General features: G+C 44.7%; 2 protein-coding genes across 7 annotated transcripts in view; one reads left to right on the top strand and one right to left on the bottom strand.

Moving 5' to 3' along the window:
• The first annotated feature begins 90 nt into the window (after nt 1–90).
• ANKZF1 (ankyrin repeat and zinc finger peptidyl tRNA hydrolase 1) lies at nt 91–15,022 on the top strand. Of its 3 annotated transcripts, none has more exons than XM_081189175.1 (16): nt 91–200; nt 2,135–2,252; nt 2,929–3,026; nt 4,937–5,039; nt 5,637–5,821; nt 6,541–6,656; nt 7,598–7,745; nt 8,356–8,578; nt 8,895–8,993; nt 9,402–9,554; nt 10,780–10,881; nt 11,105–11,357; nt 12,005–12,116; nt 12,804–12,971; nt 13,962–14,032; nt 14,120–15,022. In XM_081189175.1, exons 2-16 carry the CDS (start codon nt 2,138–2,140, stop codon nt 14,238–14,240), a joined length of 2,067 nt encoding a protein of 688 aa, XP_081045301.1. In that variant the 5' UTR covers nt 91–200; nt 2,135–2,137; the 3' UTR covers nt 14,241–15,022. The 3 variants fall into 3 exon arrangements, with proteins under 3 accessions (XP_081045301.1, XP_081045300.1, XP_081045299.1); XM_081189174.1 differs by having other exon boundaries at nt 9,393–9,554; nt 10,783–10,881; XM_081189173.1 differs by having other exon boundaries at nt 9,393–9,554.
• The window catches only part of GLB1L (galactosidase beta 1 like), a 14,849-nt gene continuing 13,786 nt past the window's right edge, over nt 15,020–16,082 (bottom strand). For all 4 annotated transcript variants that reach the window (XM_081189206.1, XM_081189204.1, XM_081189203.1 and 1 more), the window contains exon 17: nt 15,020–15,548. In XM_081189206.1, coding sequence (XP_081045332.1) covers nt 15,330–15,548 — 219 coding nt within the window. In that variant the 3' untranslated portion in view covers nt 15,020–15,329. The remainder of the gene's footprint in view (nt 15,549–16,082) is intronic.

Here is a 16,082-nt window from a genome sequence, read left to right as displayed (position 1 = left end):
AGGACGAGGAGGTGGGCTCGGGGAGGGCCAATGGGAAAGCTGCGGTGGGGGGAGGAAGAGGAGGAGGCGGGGCGGGGAAAGGATTGTCTCCGACGGGAGAGGGCGGGGTCCGTGACAAACGGAAGTGACGTGCGCCAGAGGGCGAAGGTCCGCAGCCAGACAAGCAGGGGCGCCTCGTGTGCTTTCCAGCCCGGAGAGTGGTAAGCGCCCCCTGTTCCGACAGCATCCCCGGGGCCTCATGAAACGCTCGGGGTGGCGCGGCTTACCTCTCTTGGCCTCTTCCACGCTGCATTTCTCCACCAGCCCTGCTGAACGTGGCAGCTGACACGGCGCCTGAACAATGGTTCACCCCGTCATATGAACCCCTGGCAGTGGGCTCTGCTCTCAGGACTAATACTTATCTCAAAGAATTCTTGGGATACTTTAATAGCATGTCAAAGGATATTGTTCCTAGGGGGGAAAATACCCTGATAAATACCCTGATTGATTTTCTTGACACTTGTCGGCCCCCACCTGCACTGGCCTTTTCTTCCTTTGCTGTAACTTCTTGTGCATGTGTAATCCTTATGACTCAGTAGCTAGCCTTAAGTAATTAAAATAATAATAGCTAGCCTGTTTTGTCCTGTGGTTTCTGTGTCTCGATTATGACTCGTGAGAAGTTTTTCCCCCTGTCTCTTGCTCTGTTGTTATGTTGCTGCTTGCAGTGTAGACAAATGATGTGATCTTCTTATACTTGACTCTGGGACTGTGTATGTAGCCTTCACAACTGGTTGGGTGACCTTTCTGCCCCACCTTCACCTTTGGTGGGGTGAATGACTTATCAGTCAGTCTGAAACAGCTGACGTATCCTTCATTTTCTGACCTTCCTTGACCTGGTCATTATTTTTAGTGCACAGTTGCACCTCAGTACAGTTGTGAGTGAACTACTGCACAATTCTCCAAGACACACAGCTTTTCAGACTAACTCTTTCCAGCTCTTGACTAACCGTTAAAGACTTTTAATACTGTAATAATATCTGTTGCAAGCACCACTAGGAAATTGAGACATATCATAGAGGCACCAAGAGATTTTGGATCTTTTGGACACTAGTTGGGACACAGAAAGTTTGAGAGCAACTGTGTGCTGGTCATCTGATCCCAGAGCTTAGTATCTTATGCTGTTGTAAAATAGAATTGATTATTTCTGCCCCAGCAACTTCTTATTTCAGTGTTGTACCAGGGCCAAAAGATATTAAAATATGAAAGGAGTAGGGCCTCAATACAGTAGTAGAATTTAGCCCTGATTTAGAAGGGACTTCAGTGACAATATCCACAAAATGTTCTTCACAGGTAACCATGTATGCAGGTGCACTTTCATGAACCTGAGGGGAAAAGGTGTCTCCAAGAATAATTGACTTGACCTAAAACAGGCAGATTTAGGGTTGTGCTTGTTTTATTTTATTTATTTATTTCATAAAATGTATTCATTGCTTGGTTGCTAAAACAGACACACACACACCCTCAAAGCTGTTTACAAAACAACCCGCTTGCTGCCCTACCATGTATTTATAATAAGAAATAGAAGCCTTTAGCCTATACAGTGGTACCTCGGGTTACATACACTTCAGGTTACATACGCTTCAGGTTACAGACTCTGCTAACCCAGAAATAGTACCTTGGGTTAAGAACTTTGCTTCAGGATGAGAACAGAAATCGTGCTCTGGCAGCGTGGCAGCAGCGGGAGGCACCATTAGCTAAAGTGGTGCTTCAGGTTAAGAATGGACCTCTGGAACGAATTAAGTACTTAACCCAAGGTACCGCTGTTTGTCATATCTGGTATAGGCTCGGAATAATATGTCCCCCTAAGAATTGCTGCCCATGGAAAGGAGAATGAAGGGTGCAACTTCATTGTCAATAGGAGAAATAGGAGAAAGCTGCACCTATTGTAAAAAGTATACTTTCTGTGTGTTACAGACACAGAATTCCAGCCCTGGGGGGGTGGGGCTGTTTTTTGCATTTGTCCCTTGAGGACAAAGGAGATTTTTCATAACTCCTTATTGGTTATAGAGATATAACAGCTGGATGTGTTGTTAACCGTAGGAGTGAAGGGTCCCTTTCCAAAAAAGCTTGCTGATTTTCTCTCTTTCTCCCTCAGATCATGCAGCCTGCTGAGACCTTGTCTGTGTTTGATGCAGCTCAGAATGCAGCTTTAATGAATGGACTTTGCCTTGTAACTGAATCATCAGGAGATGTCACATCGGTGGCCATTCCAGGTACTGCTTTTAAAGGGCCATATATCTGGAAAAGGGTTCTGGCCAAGGGTTCACCAGGTTTGCAGAGTTCATGACTCATGAGTTTAAAACTACAGTTGGTGAAAACACATAAGGATTGGAAACCACAGTTTGATCTTGGCTTGTTCTTGGTAACCAAGCAGCAATTCCCAAAGCTCAAACATCTTGGAAAACTTTTAGTTTAAAATGGGAATCAAATGCTTCTGATTTTATCCTCATGACCACAAAAAGAGGAAGCTGTAGGCTTTCTGTGCCTTATTCATGTAATGAGAAACCATGGTTTCCTTTTGTGTTTGTTAGTGTGTCACTTTATGACATCATCAGTGTGCCGCTTTAGTAATTTTGCATCTTTGTCAATTAGTTAAAACCAGTTATGTTTAAACTAAATACTGGGGCTGTTTGTGTATTCCATCCAGGATTCTTCCTATTGAGGTGTTAGTGATACTCTCTCTCACACAATATTTCTCAATTCCCTTTTTTGGTTTTCATTCTAATGTTTAAGATATGCAGCCTTCTGTATCAGGATTTTCACATTAAGCCCCTCAGAATTCGCTAAGGTGTTATACATTTGAGTTGTGTTAAATAAAGATTTACATTCCTTCATACATAACTGTATTTGTGCCAGTAACTGTGTTCATTTTCATTCTGTTCACCACAGTGACTAAGGGAGCAGATCGACCTAGTAGGATCTTAGAGGTGTCAGACAGGATGTACTGCTCTGCCTGCTCAAAAGCCTTTGACAATAGAGAGGAGCAGGTGGGTGTTGCTGAATGTTATTGAACAGTTCTTTCTGTGGAAACAGGATGGTGCAAAAATCCATTTGTCTCTTGTCCTCAGATGAAATGCAGTATCCAGTAGATCAACAGCATGAATCTGGATATGGCCAGTGGGCCAGATCCTTATCTCTATTATTGCTACTGCTGCTGCTACTACTACTACTACTAATATTATTATTTATTAAATTTGTATACTGCCCTATACCTGCAGGTCTCAGGACGGTTCACAGGATAAAATCACAATATAAAAACACAACATACATAATTAAAACAAAAACAACCCAATAACCCCCCCCCCCAATTAACCTACCCTACCCTCTGCACTGGTGAAATTTGACAGGTGGGTGGAGCCACCTCTCCTTTCAATCACCTCACAATGACTGGTGATATAGTGCTTTAAAGTTCCAACAATCAGTTGATCATCAGGGCTTCAAAGTGTTGTGTAGTTTGATCCCGTGCACTGCACTCGGAAGTCCCATTTATCAGCTGGTTGTTGGGACTTCAGAGCTGAAATGTTTGCACTGACAGAACAACCAGTGTTGAATTACTCCCACAGTTAATATATAAAAGGGAAGCTATAAGTAACAGCTTGCAACATTGTTTTATCAAGAGATGGCCCTTGTTTATTCAGTACTGAATGAAAAAGGGATAGATAATTTTGTACATAAAATTGTTTCTCATTGATATAACACTTTCTTTCTCCTCTCTCTTTTTGCATTTTTGCTTTTTTGAACGTCAAGGTATAAAAAATATAAATTAAAAAAGTAATATTAGAACTCTGAGTCATCTAATAAAGCTGATTGATGGAAGATTCAGGGCAGGCAAAAGGAAGGACTTTTTCATATAGTTAAAACTATGCTATTTTTTCTCCTGGGATGTAGTGAGGGCCGCAAACTTGGTTGGCCTTAAAGAGGATTAGACAAACTCAGGGGTGGGGAACTGGATCCAGTCTGCAGGCCAGATCCTTAATTCCTCCATCCTCCCCAGGCCAATTTCTTTAACCAAGCTGTAACTGCTAGGCAGCTAATCTGTGGTAGCAAGCTTCTTTGTTGTCTGTTTGCAGGTGCAGTTTGGATTCAAATTGCACCTGAAAAGGACTTCAAAGGGACTTGCTGCAAGGCTTTTTTAAGGTTCGCTGTCAGTCAAAGTATGCCTTCAAAGATGCTCATTAACAGTGCTGCTCAGGACTGTCAGCAAGCCTTGCTTGCAAAGGGACAATCAAGCACTCACTTTAAGCTCCCAATTGTTCTTTTGTAAGCATCTGCTTACCTGCCCCAAATCTCATGTCACATATGAAGTGAGGTTTGGAAGTGGGCATGTTGAAGAAAACAGCCTCATGGATCCAGTTAGACCCATGGTTTGAAGAATCCCCACCCCTGTAATAGAGAATAAGGCTATCAATGGCACCCAGTCTTAATGGCTACGTTCTGCCTCTACTATTGGAGGCAATATGTCTGAATACCAATTGCTGAGAATCACAAGTGGGGAGAGTGTTGTTGTGCTCAGGTCCTGTTTGCAGGCTTCCCATAGGTATCTAATTAGCCACTATGAGAGCAGAATGCTGGACTAAGATGAACCTTCGGTCCAGTTTATCAGGACTGCTCTTATGTTCCTAAGACTTCAAGTCCCCCAAATCACAACACAAATAGGATTTTTTATGATGGGAATTGTAGTCCCTAGATTCATAGTAATAACAGATATGCAACTTCCATATTGGACTGACCCAGATACTGTTTTATGTCCTTAACTAAGCACTCAGTATTTCAAGATCATTGCAAAGAGGTGCTTTTGCCTGCCCTATGTAGCCTGAGATATAGATGCCGAACACTGAACCAGTTACTACTGTGGCCTTTGTTGGCTCTCCCACTGTCCCTTTCTTTTCCTGTTCAGACTGAGCATTATCGACTAGATTGGCATCGTTTCAACCTAAAGCAGCGGCTCCTGGGTCACTGCATGCTCACAGCTGAAGAATTTGAGGCAAAGACTCAAGCAGGTGAGAGGCACACAATATGGGTTCAATAGCTGAGAGTGCTCCATTGAGGCGGGTTGGACTAGATGACCCTTGGTGTCCCTTTCAACTCTAAAATTTATTATTCTATGAATACTACTCAAGAGCTCTGATGGTCCTAATGAGCTCCATTTTGCCTTAACAAAGATTACAAGCATCCAGCTTCACAGCCATTCATTAACAGACTGGGTAGAATAAGTCTCAGATGGGTGCCTTAGACTCAATCTCATCCAGCATGGGATGCTAGTTCATTTCCCAGTTCATTACTATAATGACCCCTTTGGTTTGACTCTAGCTATGACAACATACTCCATTAGTCAAATGTATGTCCAAAGGAGCTCAGTCGTCTAGATCCACACATATATTTCCTCCCTGCTGTGGTCCTGAGCTGTCTTAAGTAGAGAATTTTCCAGCTTTACCAGTCCAAACTGTCTTCTTTGCATGAGAATGCTCTGTCTTTCTGCCTTGTGGGCAGGAGTTTCAGATATAAAATTCCAGAAATAGGATTTCTGGAATCCGTTACATGATGCACTTCCTTCTTGACTGTGTGATTTTCTTTTCTGTTACTACCTTGGTCCACAGGTGATGTCTCCAGCATCTCTGGGTCGGATTCCAGTGACTCTGACTTGGACAATGAATCTGAACCACCCAACAGTGAAGGCAGTCATCGGAGCCCCTCTCCATGTCGACGCTCCCAGCGGGTTCTGTTCAGAAATGCCCAAGGCCAGCTCATCTCAGTCTATCGCTGTGTGCTAAACACTATGAAGGCATGTCACAAAGAGCCTACTGGACCTCATTCCTTTTCTGGCTTTTGGTCCCTTTCTGTTTTAGTTACCAGCTGTCTCTCACCAAATGATAAATGCCTATCATGAACACACACACACCAAGAGGATAATGCTGTGGCCAGGTTTTAAAGGAAGTCTAGTGTCTGTTGCAATAAGCATAAAAGTGGTTGGTCTTAATTTTCCCACCTACTATCTTGCTTTAATTGCAAACTCTTCCTCCCAAGCAGGTATTATAATTTCAGCCAGCTTGTTGCCATAAATGTGTGGGTTTCTCTCTTGAGTCCTGCACAGTTCCTCTAGTCACCTGACTGACTTTTCCTTGCCCATTAATTTTTAACATCAAACTGGCCCATTTTGCTTTCCTGATATTCTTTCTCATAGCTGTCAACTTTTCCCTTTTCTTGCGAGGAATCCTATTTGGAATAAGGGAATTTCCCTTTTAAAAAGGGAAACGTTGACAGCTATGCTTTCTGTTTTGTACCTGATGCTTTCCTAGAAGAAACCTGAATTTCTGCAGGATGAAAGAAGCATTTCCCCCAATTCCAAAACTTCTGTGGGAAGGGAACATCCCTTGAAATCCTTTTGTCTGTTTGGGACCAGCTAACACCCTGCCCATCCCTATTTAACAGCCAGGCTGAAAGCTGCTCTCATTGCTCAGTCAGTAACCTCTCGCTAACTGAAGGGGTCTTTTGTCCATCCAGGGCAGTGTGGAGGAGCCTGAAGAGCTAGTGGCGTCCCTTCAGAGACAGAGCTCAGGAACCTCCTGGGTGATCCTAATGGCTGGCGGGGGACACTTTGCAGGAGCTATCTTTAAGGGGTAAGAACACAGAGGGGGATGTCTGTCAACTTGCGAGCTGTAACAGCTGCCTTAAGAGTGTGACTGTGTCAGAAGGCTGATAAACCACGATCCCACATGTGCTTCCAGGCCAGTGTTAATGCTCATCTCATGGTCTCCACTAAGCAGTTTCCTGGAAGTTCATGAAGAGAGAGATTGGGTGGGTGGGGAATGTAGAGTGCTTTATATCTGTAATCTGCTGGACCCCATTCAAGGTGCAAATCAGATGAGGAACCTTTGGCCTTCCTGATGTTGGATTCCAACTCCCATCATCTCCAGCCAACATGACCAATGCCCAGGTGGATGTTGGAGATGTAGTCCAACATCATCTTCAGGGCCACAGGTTCTCCATCCCCTGGATTCAAGGAGTTTATCAGTAGGCAGGAAGGCTAGAAGTGGACGCAAAGCATAATCATGATGAGGCAAAGCAAATTCAGCCAAGAACAACCACATAATGTGTGTGTGCAAAAACAGTCTCCACTCAATACTGACTCACCAGCACCTCCTCCCTGGAGAAACTTGAGGTCTTCATGGATGCATGCAATATCAAGCAGCCCATTTTGTGAGCTTGAGGATGTGAGATAAAAGGTCTTCATCCTTTCCTAAGCCACTTCAGCCTAACACGAACAAAGACATCTGATCCATCCATCTCAATATTGCTTACAAAAGAGTGGGGAACCTGTGGCCCTCCGGATAGTGTCAGACTACAGAGCCCCATCATCCCTGACCATTGGCCATTCTAGTTGGGACCAGTGGTGGTTGGAGTCCAGCAACATCTAGAAGGCCTCAGGTTCCATATTCCTGGTATGGATAAAACCTGAGTCCATTTTGGCTAGACTTGGTTCCTAGTGAAGACATTCATGCTAAGATGATTATTCTGGATGTCGGTCTTTGCTGTAGGCTTACCGTCACTTTCTTCCCAGAAATGAGGTGCTGGAGCATAAGACGTTCCATCGGTATACAGTGCGAGCTCGCCGAGGGACAGCCCAAGGAGTGAGAGATGCTCAAGGGTCTATGCCAAAATCAGCTGGGGCCACACTGCGGCGCTACAATGAGGCTGCCTTGCTCAAGGTGAGTGCGGACCCTAGTAGAACCAAGGGTGAACACACAAAATGAAAAGGTGACAGCTATTTGAGAGCTTTGCTGTTTGAGTAAGATTGTCCCAGCTGTTCTGCCTTCACAAAGGAAAGATGCAGTTGACTTTTACTGCAAGTCTATGCCAGTTCTTGTCAGTAGTCTGTGCATTAAAACAGTGACAGAAGAGGAGGATAGACCACTCTAGTCCCAATGATGTAGACCAGGGCAGGCAATGTGGTGTCTTCCAGATGCAGTCCATCAATGAGTCCCATCATCCTTGACCATTGGCCCTGTTGGCTGGGGCTGATGGGAGTTGGAGTCCAACCACATCTGGAAGGCATTGCACTGGGTATCTCTAAGTAATCCCTTCTTGCTGCAGATTCCATATTGAGAAATGAAGCTCTTCCATACCATTCAGACTGTTTCTGCATTCTCTCTTTTGAAATGATATATTTTATGTATAAATGGCACTGGGGATCTCTTGGAAATAGGTGACCAATGGTTACATTCAGACCCTATGCAACTCAGCCTTCATTGTGGTTACTTCGGCTGCACTAAAGGCAACAACGATGGGCCTACCTGTTATACTTGTCTTTTCCTGCAGGATATTCAGGAGTTGTTGGCCAGCTGGACAGGGCATTTGCAAGGAGCAGAGTGTATCTTCCTTCGTGCCCCTCGCACCAACCGAGCTCGGTTTTTTGGCAGCAAAAATAGCCCTCTTCAGCGAGATGATCCCCGTATCCGGGGCATTCCTTTCAGCACCCGGAGAGCCACCTTCCACGAGGTGCAGCGGGTGCATGGGGTTCTGAGCAGTCTGCAAGTGTATGGTGAGCACAGCTTTTAGTACCCAAGTACTTGAAATGATGCTCCAAAGTCTTTGTGCATACTGTTTCTGACTATAATCTTGGTTCTCGCCTAGAGATGTGGAGGCCCAGGGATGGGGTGGAGGATTGGAGTGTGTGTGTCATTTCCCTCCCATATCTCTATTCTGACCTTGTTTGTTTCTTTTAGCTCTTTTGCTCTTGCTGGAATTGGGCCACCGTGAATTGTCTATCTAGAAATCTGCCATTAGGAGTGGGAGTGGAGGGTATGAAACCAAGAGTATTTCCATCCTAGAAAACACCATTCTGATTCTTTTGGCAGGCAAAGACACAGCAGTGGCAGATTTGATTTCCTCCCCTCGGAAGAGCTGGAAAAAGGTCCTTCCTTTGGATGAAGCATCTTCACAGAGTCAAGACACTAGTGAGTTGGAGAGCCTTGCCATCCTTACCCTTGTAGCAATCCTTCATCCACTGCAGATGCTATGTTCACTTTTTACCATCATAATTACCTAGGCTATTGGGTGGAAAGACCACGATGGGCTGCTGAAAGCAGTAAAGCAGGGGATTCTGTCTCCACTGGGAAATGGCTTTATGGAGAGCCCTGAAAGAGGGCTGCAGGCAGGAAAATGCTGAAATCACGATGGTGGCTGCTAATGTGTAGGATGTGATCTAGCAGTGGCTGCAGTTCAGCTGACGGAGGACTGATAGGCTGATTTGGATCACCTTCCATACCCCAATCCTCAAGTTCATTGAATGATCCCTACTTTGTTCATCAGAAGCTGAGAAGGAAAGGCTTAACCGTGATCCCATTTTCTTACAGTCTCTGCAGCAAAGCCAGAGGAGGAGAAGGAGGAGGAAGAGAATAGTCTACAGCAGCTGGAGTTGGTAGAGCAGACACTGAGTACACTGGAACTCCGAGAATTTGAAGTGGAACCAAAATTAAATCGCAAGAAGAGAAGGAAGAAACAAAAAACACTGATGGGTAGGTGGCTGAGGTAATGGACCTATTATTAGGTACAGATAGTGGGTGCATTCTCTTTCTAGAATGGCTAAATTATTTGCCTGCCTTGAGAGACACCGACCAGAGCCACACAGTTTGGTGTCCTTGGCAGCTGCTTCCTATCAAGCTGCAGGCTCCCAGGATAAGAAAGCCATGATGGGCCCTGGGCCATAATCTAGAGGGACCTTAGTTCACAGAAAGTCAGAAGCTACAACCCAGAAACTGAAATACAGTCCGTTTGGGAAGAAAGTTGTGCAAGCATTGGATATTCCATTAAAGCAAACCCCTGGGACAAACTGCATTCAGCATTTGCAGAAATGGCAACATCTTACCTGATCAAAGCACCGCTGTCTCTGTTAGGTAATCTGTTTTAGGTTAAAAATGTGCAATAGAAGAATGGCAACCAACATGATAATATAGAACACATAGGATTCCTGTAGACAGAGGCGGGGTGGAGGGGACATTGCATTATGGGGAAATCAGTTTTGTACTTGCCGCAAGAGAGTCCACCCTCTTCTACTTTTTGGGAGGCAGTGCTTTCACATCTTTGTTCTGCTTTCTTTACTCATGAGGACTGGGGCTTTAAAGTGAAATCTGATAGGTGTGCTGGATTTCATTATACTACCTGCCTTTCATGGGATGACTTGTGTGGCTGAAGAGGAGCCACCGCAGACCCAGAGAAGTCAGTGTCAGCTGAGATGGTTCCAAAGATTTAAGAGAGCGCAAATGAAGGCTGTCTTAAACCACCCTTCTAAATTACCCCTTCTGAATCTGCATCATCTCAGTGTTATAGGTTGGACTGCATCCATCTCTAGTCTTAAGGTTAAAAGCAGGAGCTGCTGCTGCAGCTTTGGAGTCAGAGCAGTGCCGTTGATGATCAGCTGTTCCCAAGCAGAAAAAGGGAACCGCAGTTCTCCTGCCTTTCTGTTCGTGTGGAACAGTATCAGCATCACAAAACTGATGTTTCGCTGGGACTGCTCTCCTCATGCTGCATCCTATTAGCCATGATGTTAGTGACACTTGGAGCACATTGGGAGAGAGGGGTGGGCTTTTAGAACATGGGTCCTGCATGCTGGTTAGTTCATCTGAATCCATCATTCATGCATTTCTGGGTCATTCCAGACAAAGTTACGGGGATCAGAATGGTACTGATAGACTAAAATGAACTGGAGAGGAAACAACACCTTGCATGTTCTTTCTTTTGAAGCAGAGTCCTCCACTGAGACTTCAGGAGGTGTGAAAGAGCCCAAGGCTTTGTTGCCCAGAACAGAGGAGTCACCCAAGACCCAGAATTGTCTGAAATATGATGGTGAGTTTGGGGGTGGTTGTGTGAGCATCAGCAAGATCTGCACTTCCCCACTCCATTTTATATTAAGGGGTTCTACAACAACTTGCCATTTGGGCCATTATTGTAGGTTGGAAGCCTGTGCTGGTTAAGGGAGTGGCAGATCCAAGACTTGACATTCTGTTTACCCTTATAGGTAACATGGATATTTCATGGTTAATGTGAGACTCTTCCTTCCTTCCTCTAGGTCTTAGCACATCGTTACAAGATGCCTTGTTCACAGCTTGTAAGATGGGAGACTTGAAGGCACTACAGCATCTTCTGGGGAGAGATAATAGCACAGCAGATAAAGCAGATGACTGCAATGGTATCACCCCGCAGCAATTGCTCAACTCACCCCTGGATGAGAGTGGCTGGACCCTTTTGCATGTGGCGGCAGCAGCTGGAAGGAGTACAGTTGTGCGGCTGCTGTTGGAGATAGGGGCTGACCCATCCCTTAGGTAATGCCCAGCTTGAGAAGACTATATTGATGCCTAGAGTCCTAAGACTTGGTTCTTGAGTTGCACTTCTGCTCTGAGTCAAACTGCTGACCCCATGAAATTCAAGCTGCTGCTCTTGAGTGTCAGCTGTCCTTGACTCAGTTACACATTAAGTCTGAGCCCAGGTCTTTCAGAGGTATTGAGAATTAGTTGTTCTCAAAGGGCCAGAGCACTTGAGGGCCACTTTGTCCAAGTACTATGCAAGCATAGGAAGCTGGAGGACATTCCACCCTCTGGGACAAATTTCAAATCTGTTCATAGTCTGGGATGGTTTGGGCTTCTCTCTCACTTCCAGTACCCAGTCGTAGAAGCAACAAAAGTGATGTGGCACATGCTGCTTCCATTTCCCAGCAGTGTCATCTTCTACAGTGGTTAGGGTTGCCATATTTCCAAAAATAACAACCAGAGCACCCCAAAAGCCCCCCAAAAAGTGAATTTTTGATTGACTTTCCTAAGATCCAGGACAAAGCGCTGCCTTCTGGAAATTCCCCCTGGACGTCCATTCCCCCTTTGAAATCCCAGTAATGTCTGGGGAAATCTGGACGTATGGCAGCCTGTGGTGTAGGTCACAGATCTGGACCTAAAGTTACATTGTGTTTCCTCCCCAGGGACAGACAGGAACAGCCTCCATACTGTGTTTCTGCCAGTAAACAAACTCGTAATGAATTCCGAAGGTTCAGGGGTGAACAGCCTGAGAAATATGATTACGACCGGGCCCAGGTGGGTGGATGCATGTATGTAGAATGCTCTGGATGCATGTATGAAGAATTGGAAAGTGTCTAATGTGGACGCTTACACTTGTGAATAAATAGAAGGCAAGTGCAAGTTGATAATCCTGGGCCAAGCCAGCTGCCCACAGAAGACTCCTTATCTGTTCTTGTATGTTGCTGACCTTGGACAGTTTTTGAGTTGCACAGCTTCCAGTTTAAGAAGGGAACGCTTGATAAGAAGAATTCCAGAGTCCTTTTTGTCTTCCTTCCACTAATTCCCACGTAACTTAACTATTTAGGGTGGGGGGCTCTTTTAGACCCTGCCACCCGTACCCTTCCTTTGCATATCTCTCTGGAATCTCACACTCAGTGCAAAAGGCACCCTGGATTTCTCTTAATCAAATGCTCACTCAAACAGGCATTAATTTAAGTGGAAGATACCTTTGGGTATGTGTATGAAGGATTTTTGTGTGTGTTTGTTTAAATCTCCCAGCTCTAAATATGCTATTGGAGTGAGCAGAGATGGGAAGGAAATGAATTTTGATGGTGTCTAGGGATTTTGCATCCAGAGATGTAGTAGGGCAGCAACATACACAGAACAAAGGGAGACTCGAGCCCCTTTCAGGATCTCTTCTGGCTACTTGCTGCCGGGCCCGGGCCCTTTTCTGCTGGATCCACATCTACTGTGTAATTGCAGGTGCCTGGACCCCTGACGGCAGAAATGGAAGCCAGACAGGCAGAACGCCGCCAAGCACAAAAGGCCCAGCGGAAGCAGCGTGAGAAAGAGAAACGAGAGGCACAGCAGCTGCTTGAGCAAGAAGAGGATGAGAAACGGTGCTTTGCCCTGCTGAGTGATCGTGAGAAGGTGAGAGCCTAAGACTCAGGTGACTAAAAGGAAGAAAAGGCGACTTAACAGATGATGGCATCACTTCTGGTGCTACAAGTTTCCTGATATGATACATGGCATCATCTGCTGTGCTGATCACAAAGAGCTCGCTTGACCAATGTTGTCTGAGAGAAGCTGTGGTTTCATGTAAAGAAAAGATTTTGCTGTTTCCTTTCCTTATCCTGACAGTTGGTTATATTGGGTCATCCCTGTTGGTGTGGATATCCTTCTAGTTCTAGTATCTCCTGAGAAAGACACTTGATAAGACGTATTATACTGTTTTTCCTGAACCAGGCAACATCGGCCACTTTGGAGTGTTTTTGTTGCCATTTCTGAACCCATCTGTGCAAGACAAGCAGAATGGGTTTTTTGTTTTAGAATGTAATGAGGATCTTGAAGATCTACTTAATGTTGTCATGCTGGGATATGTCCTGAATCTAGGTAGGCATCTCTGTCTTTTCCATGGACATGACCTATATTTAAGAAAGGCCTCCTGAGATAGAGAATAACTCACAGATCTGTCCTACTTCCTGAGTCTTTGCTATACAGCCAAAGTTACCTTGAGGAAGGAATTTGGAACCTGCTACTCTGAGCCAGTCTGTTCCTGCTCTGTAAACCGTGTGTGTTATTCTGATGGACTTAAATATCATAGGGCATTTCTGCTGCATTTTACTAAAATACTTACGCCCTCCTGTTAGGAAGATCTCTGGTGAAATCTGTTTAGTTTTTAGTTTCCACAAGCTCCCTTGAACAAAAGGAACATGGCTAACTCTGGACTTGGTATGTGACATACAAGCAGATTGCTTTTATAGTTTGACCCAGCTCTGGAACATCCTTGCACATCCTCCTAAGTGAACTGCTTGTTTTACATAGGATTTTGTACAATGGGATGAAGACACTTCTCCCTATAGACCCTGGGGGACAGTTCTTTGATGTTATTCCTAATAGTATGTGTGTATTGCTTCTTAGCGTGCATTGGCAGCTGAGAGGAGACTTGCTTCCCAACTAAAAGACTCCAGTGCAACTCTTACCAATACCAGGTAAGGTGGGTGAGTGGTGTGTTCCTTTTTGGCATGACCTCCAGCTACAATGATCCCAAGCTCATGCTGTCTCTTTGGTATCTATAGGCGCTGTTGGCTATGTGGAGAGTCGCTACTGGGCCGCATTCCCTTCCATTACCTTGACTTCTCCTTCTGCTCCACGAACTGTCTGCGAACTCATCGACAAGCAAATGCTGCCCTGTCCTAGCTAGGGTTTTTAAAATTTGGGCCTTAATGATCTACTTCCTAGAATCTGAATGGAAATAAAAAATCTAGTCTATGACTGCTGTCACTTAGATGAGGAAGTGCAGCAAAAACATATTAGCTGCTTCTGTGTACTCCAGAGGAGGCTAACCTGGGCAGCTGGTACCTTACTGGCTGAGAAATGACACCTCTAAAAGGTCTTTTTCTTCCATTTTACACTAGAAGCAGGATTTTATGTATGGGAAATGGGGTTGGAGGAGGCATTGGAAGGCTGCTTTCCATGAGGAAAGGAGTACAGGTTCCTTTTAGAGACTGGAGAGAAGAGGGTGAGACACTAGTTTCTTTGCTAGCTCCAAGTATACCAATGTTAACAGAATCCTCATGAGAATTTTTTTCCAGGAAAAGAACTATTTGATCAGCTATTTCCTCAAATAAAATAATAGCTACAGTAACATGGACCAGCTGCTATCTCTAGCCCTGACTATGTCTCTAAAAGTTACTGCAAAACAAGTTATAGAAGAAGGCTTATGAGTCAAGATACAACAAATGTCCTTTTTAAGGTGGTGCAGAGAATTTCTCCCTTCTAATGTTGCATAGAGGTTGGGGGTATTGTGCCATGTCATCAATCTCTGCCACCCCTTGGATGGCCACCACCACTATTTTCATTGCATTGTTTGGGCAGCTTCCAACTGGAGCGATTCTTATTTGCCTTTCTCCATACCTTTCTCTTCCCCTGCCCTAGCCTCTCAAAGTATTGTGAATGAATAAACTACAATGCAGAACTGTGGTAGGTGTATGAATATTTAATCCAAGGTCCAGTACCTAAAACACCATATTAAGGCACCAAGAGTCTGTCCATGGTAATGTGCCCTATACAGCAGCAGCTGTGAAGGATACTCCGCTGAACGGTTTTTTATACTTACAATCTGTTTCTAGTTTTGTTTTTTTTGCCTGGGCTACTCTTTAAAAGCACAGGACCTTCATCTGACAGTGCCCTCTGTTCATTTGCCTCCTACATTGTGATGGTTTCAGTCTTCCCCTTGGAGTAACACGTGCAGATCTCAGCAACTTCGTAGCTGGACAGTAATTCCTCTCACTTCCTGTCTTTGTGGGTGTAGTTGTAGGTAACATTGAGAAGGGGGCGGGAAACAAAAAGCACTTTGGGATTATCTGGGGCTTCCTGCAGTTCAAGAACGACGAGAGTGTTGATGGCTGAGCCACTGAGGAATGAGCCAGGCACATAGAGAGTTTGCTGCGGTCCACGAACTGGCCAGAACCGGCCCAGATTGAAACCATTGATCCAGACCTGACCCTGGGTGAAAACATGAGAAGGGTTTTTTATAAAACAATGCATTTTTTGGAGCACCCTGAAACACTACTCTTCTTGGTTCCAACAGCCACTTTTATCTACTGTTATTTATGCCTAGATCTTTTGAAACAAACACAGCTTGATGGGTGCAGTGGGAAACATGTTTCCTTCAAAACACGTTGCACTGATTTTAAGCACAATTTCTTAGGGGGTAGGTGGGCATAGACTGACTTTATTTCCATGGTCTTAACATTTAATATACCATTAGTTTGATACTATTACACTTTCTCCAGCCACTGTTTTAAGATTATCAATGTGTAAGAGTGGCAACTAGCTGTTTGGGTGGCAGGAGCCCGTTTTCCCATAACTAGACACAGCAGAAAAGCTGAGGGAAAGAACATAGCTGTCTCAATGAAGGTTGGTCTACTCATTATGATGCCATAGGAGGAAGGGTGGGTATTAGTGTTAGAAACAGAGATGAAAGCTGGGAGCTAAATGGCACCTTAAACTTAGGTTATGGGTGCAACAAGGGAATGT

The sequence above is a fragment of the Podarcis bocagei genome, assembly GCF_964188305.1.
Source record: "Podarcis bocagei genome assembly, chromosome: 1".
Taxonomy (NCBI): Eukaryota; Metazoa; Chordata; class Lepidosauria; order Squamata; family Lacertidae; genus Podarcis; species Podarcis bocagei.
The sequence above is the reverse complement of the archived record's forward strand: the minus strand, read 5'-3'. Positions and strand labels throughout refer to the sequence as shown.

Excerpts from the sequence above, each read along its gene's own strand:
- ANKZF1 (XM_081189173.1), top strand. The coding sequence starts at position 2,138 with ATGCAGCCTGCTGAGACCTTGTCTGTGTTTGATGCAGCTCAGAATGCA. Across the intron at positions 3,027-4,936 it reads TTGACAATAGAGAGGAGCAG|ACTGAGCATTATCGACTAGA; the intron begins GTGGGTGTTGCT and ends TTTCCTGTTCAG. Across the intron at positions 14,033-14,119 it reads GCAACTCTTACCAATACCAG|GCGCTGTTGGCTATGTGGAG; the intron begins GTAAGGTGGGTG and ends TGGTATCTATAG.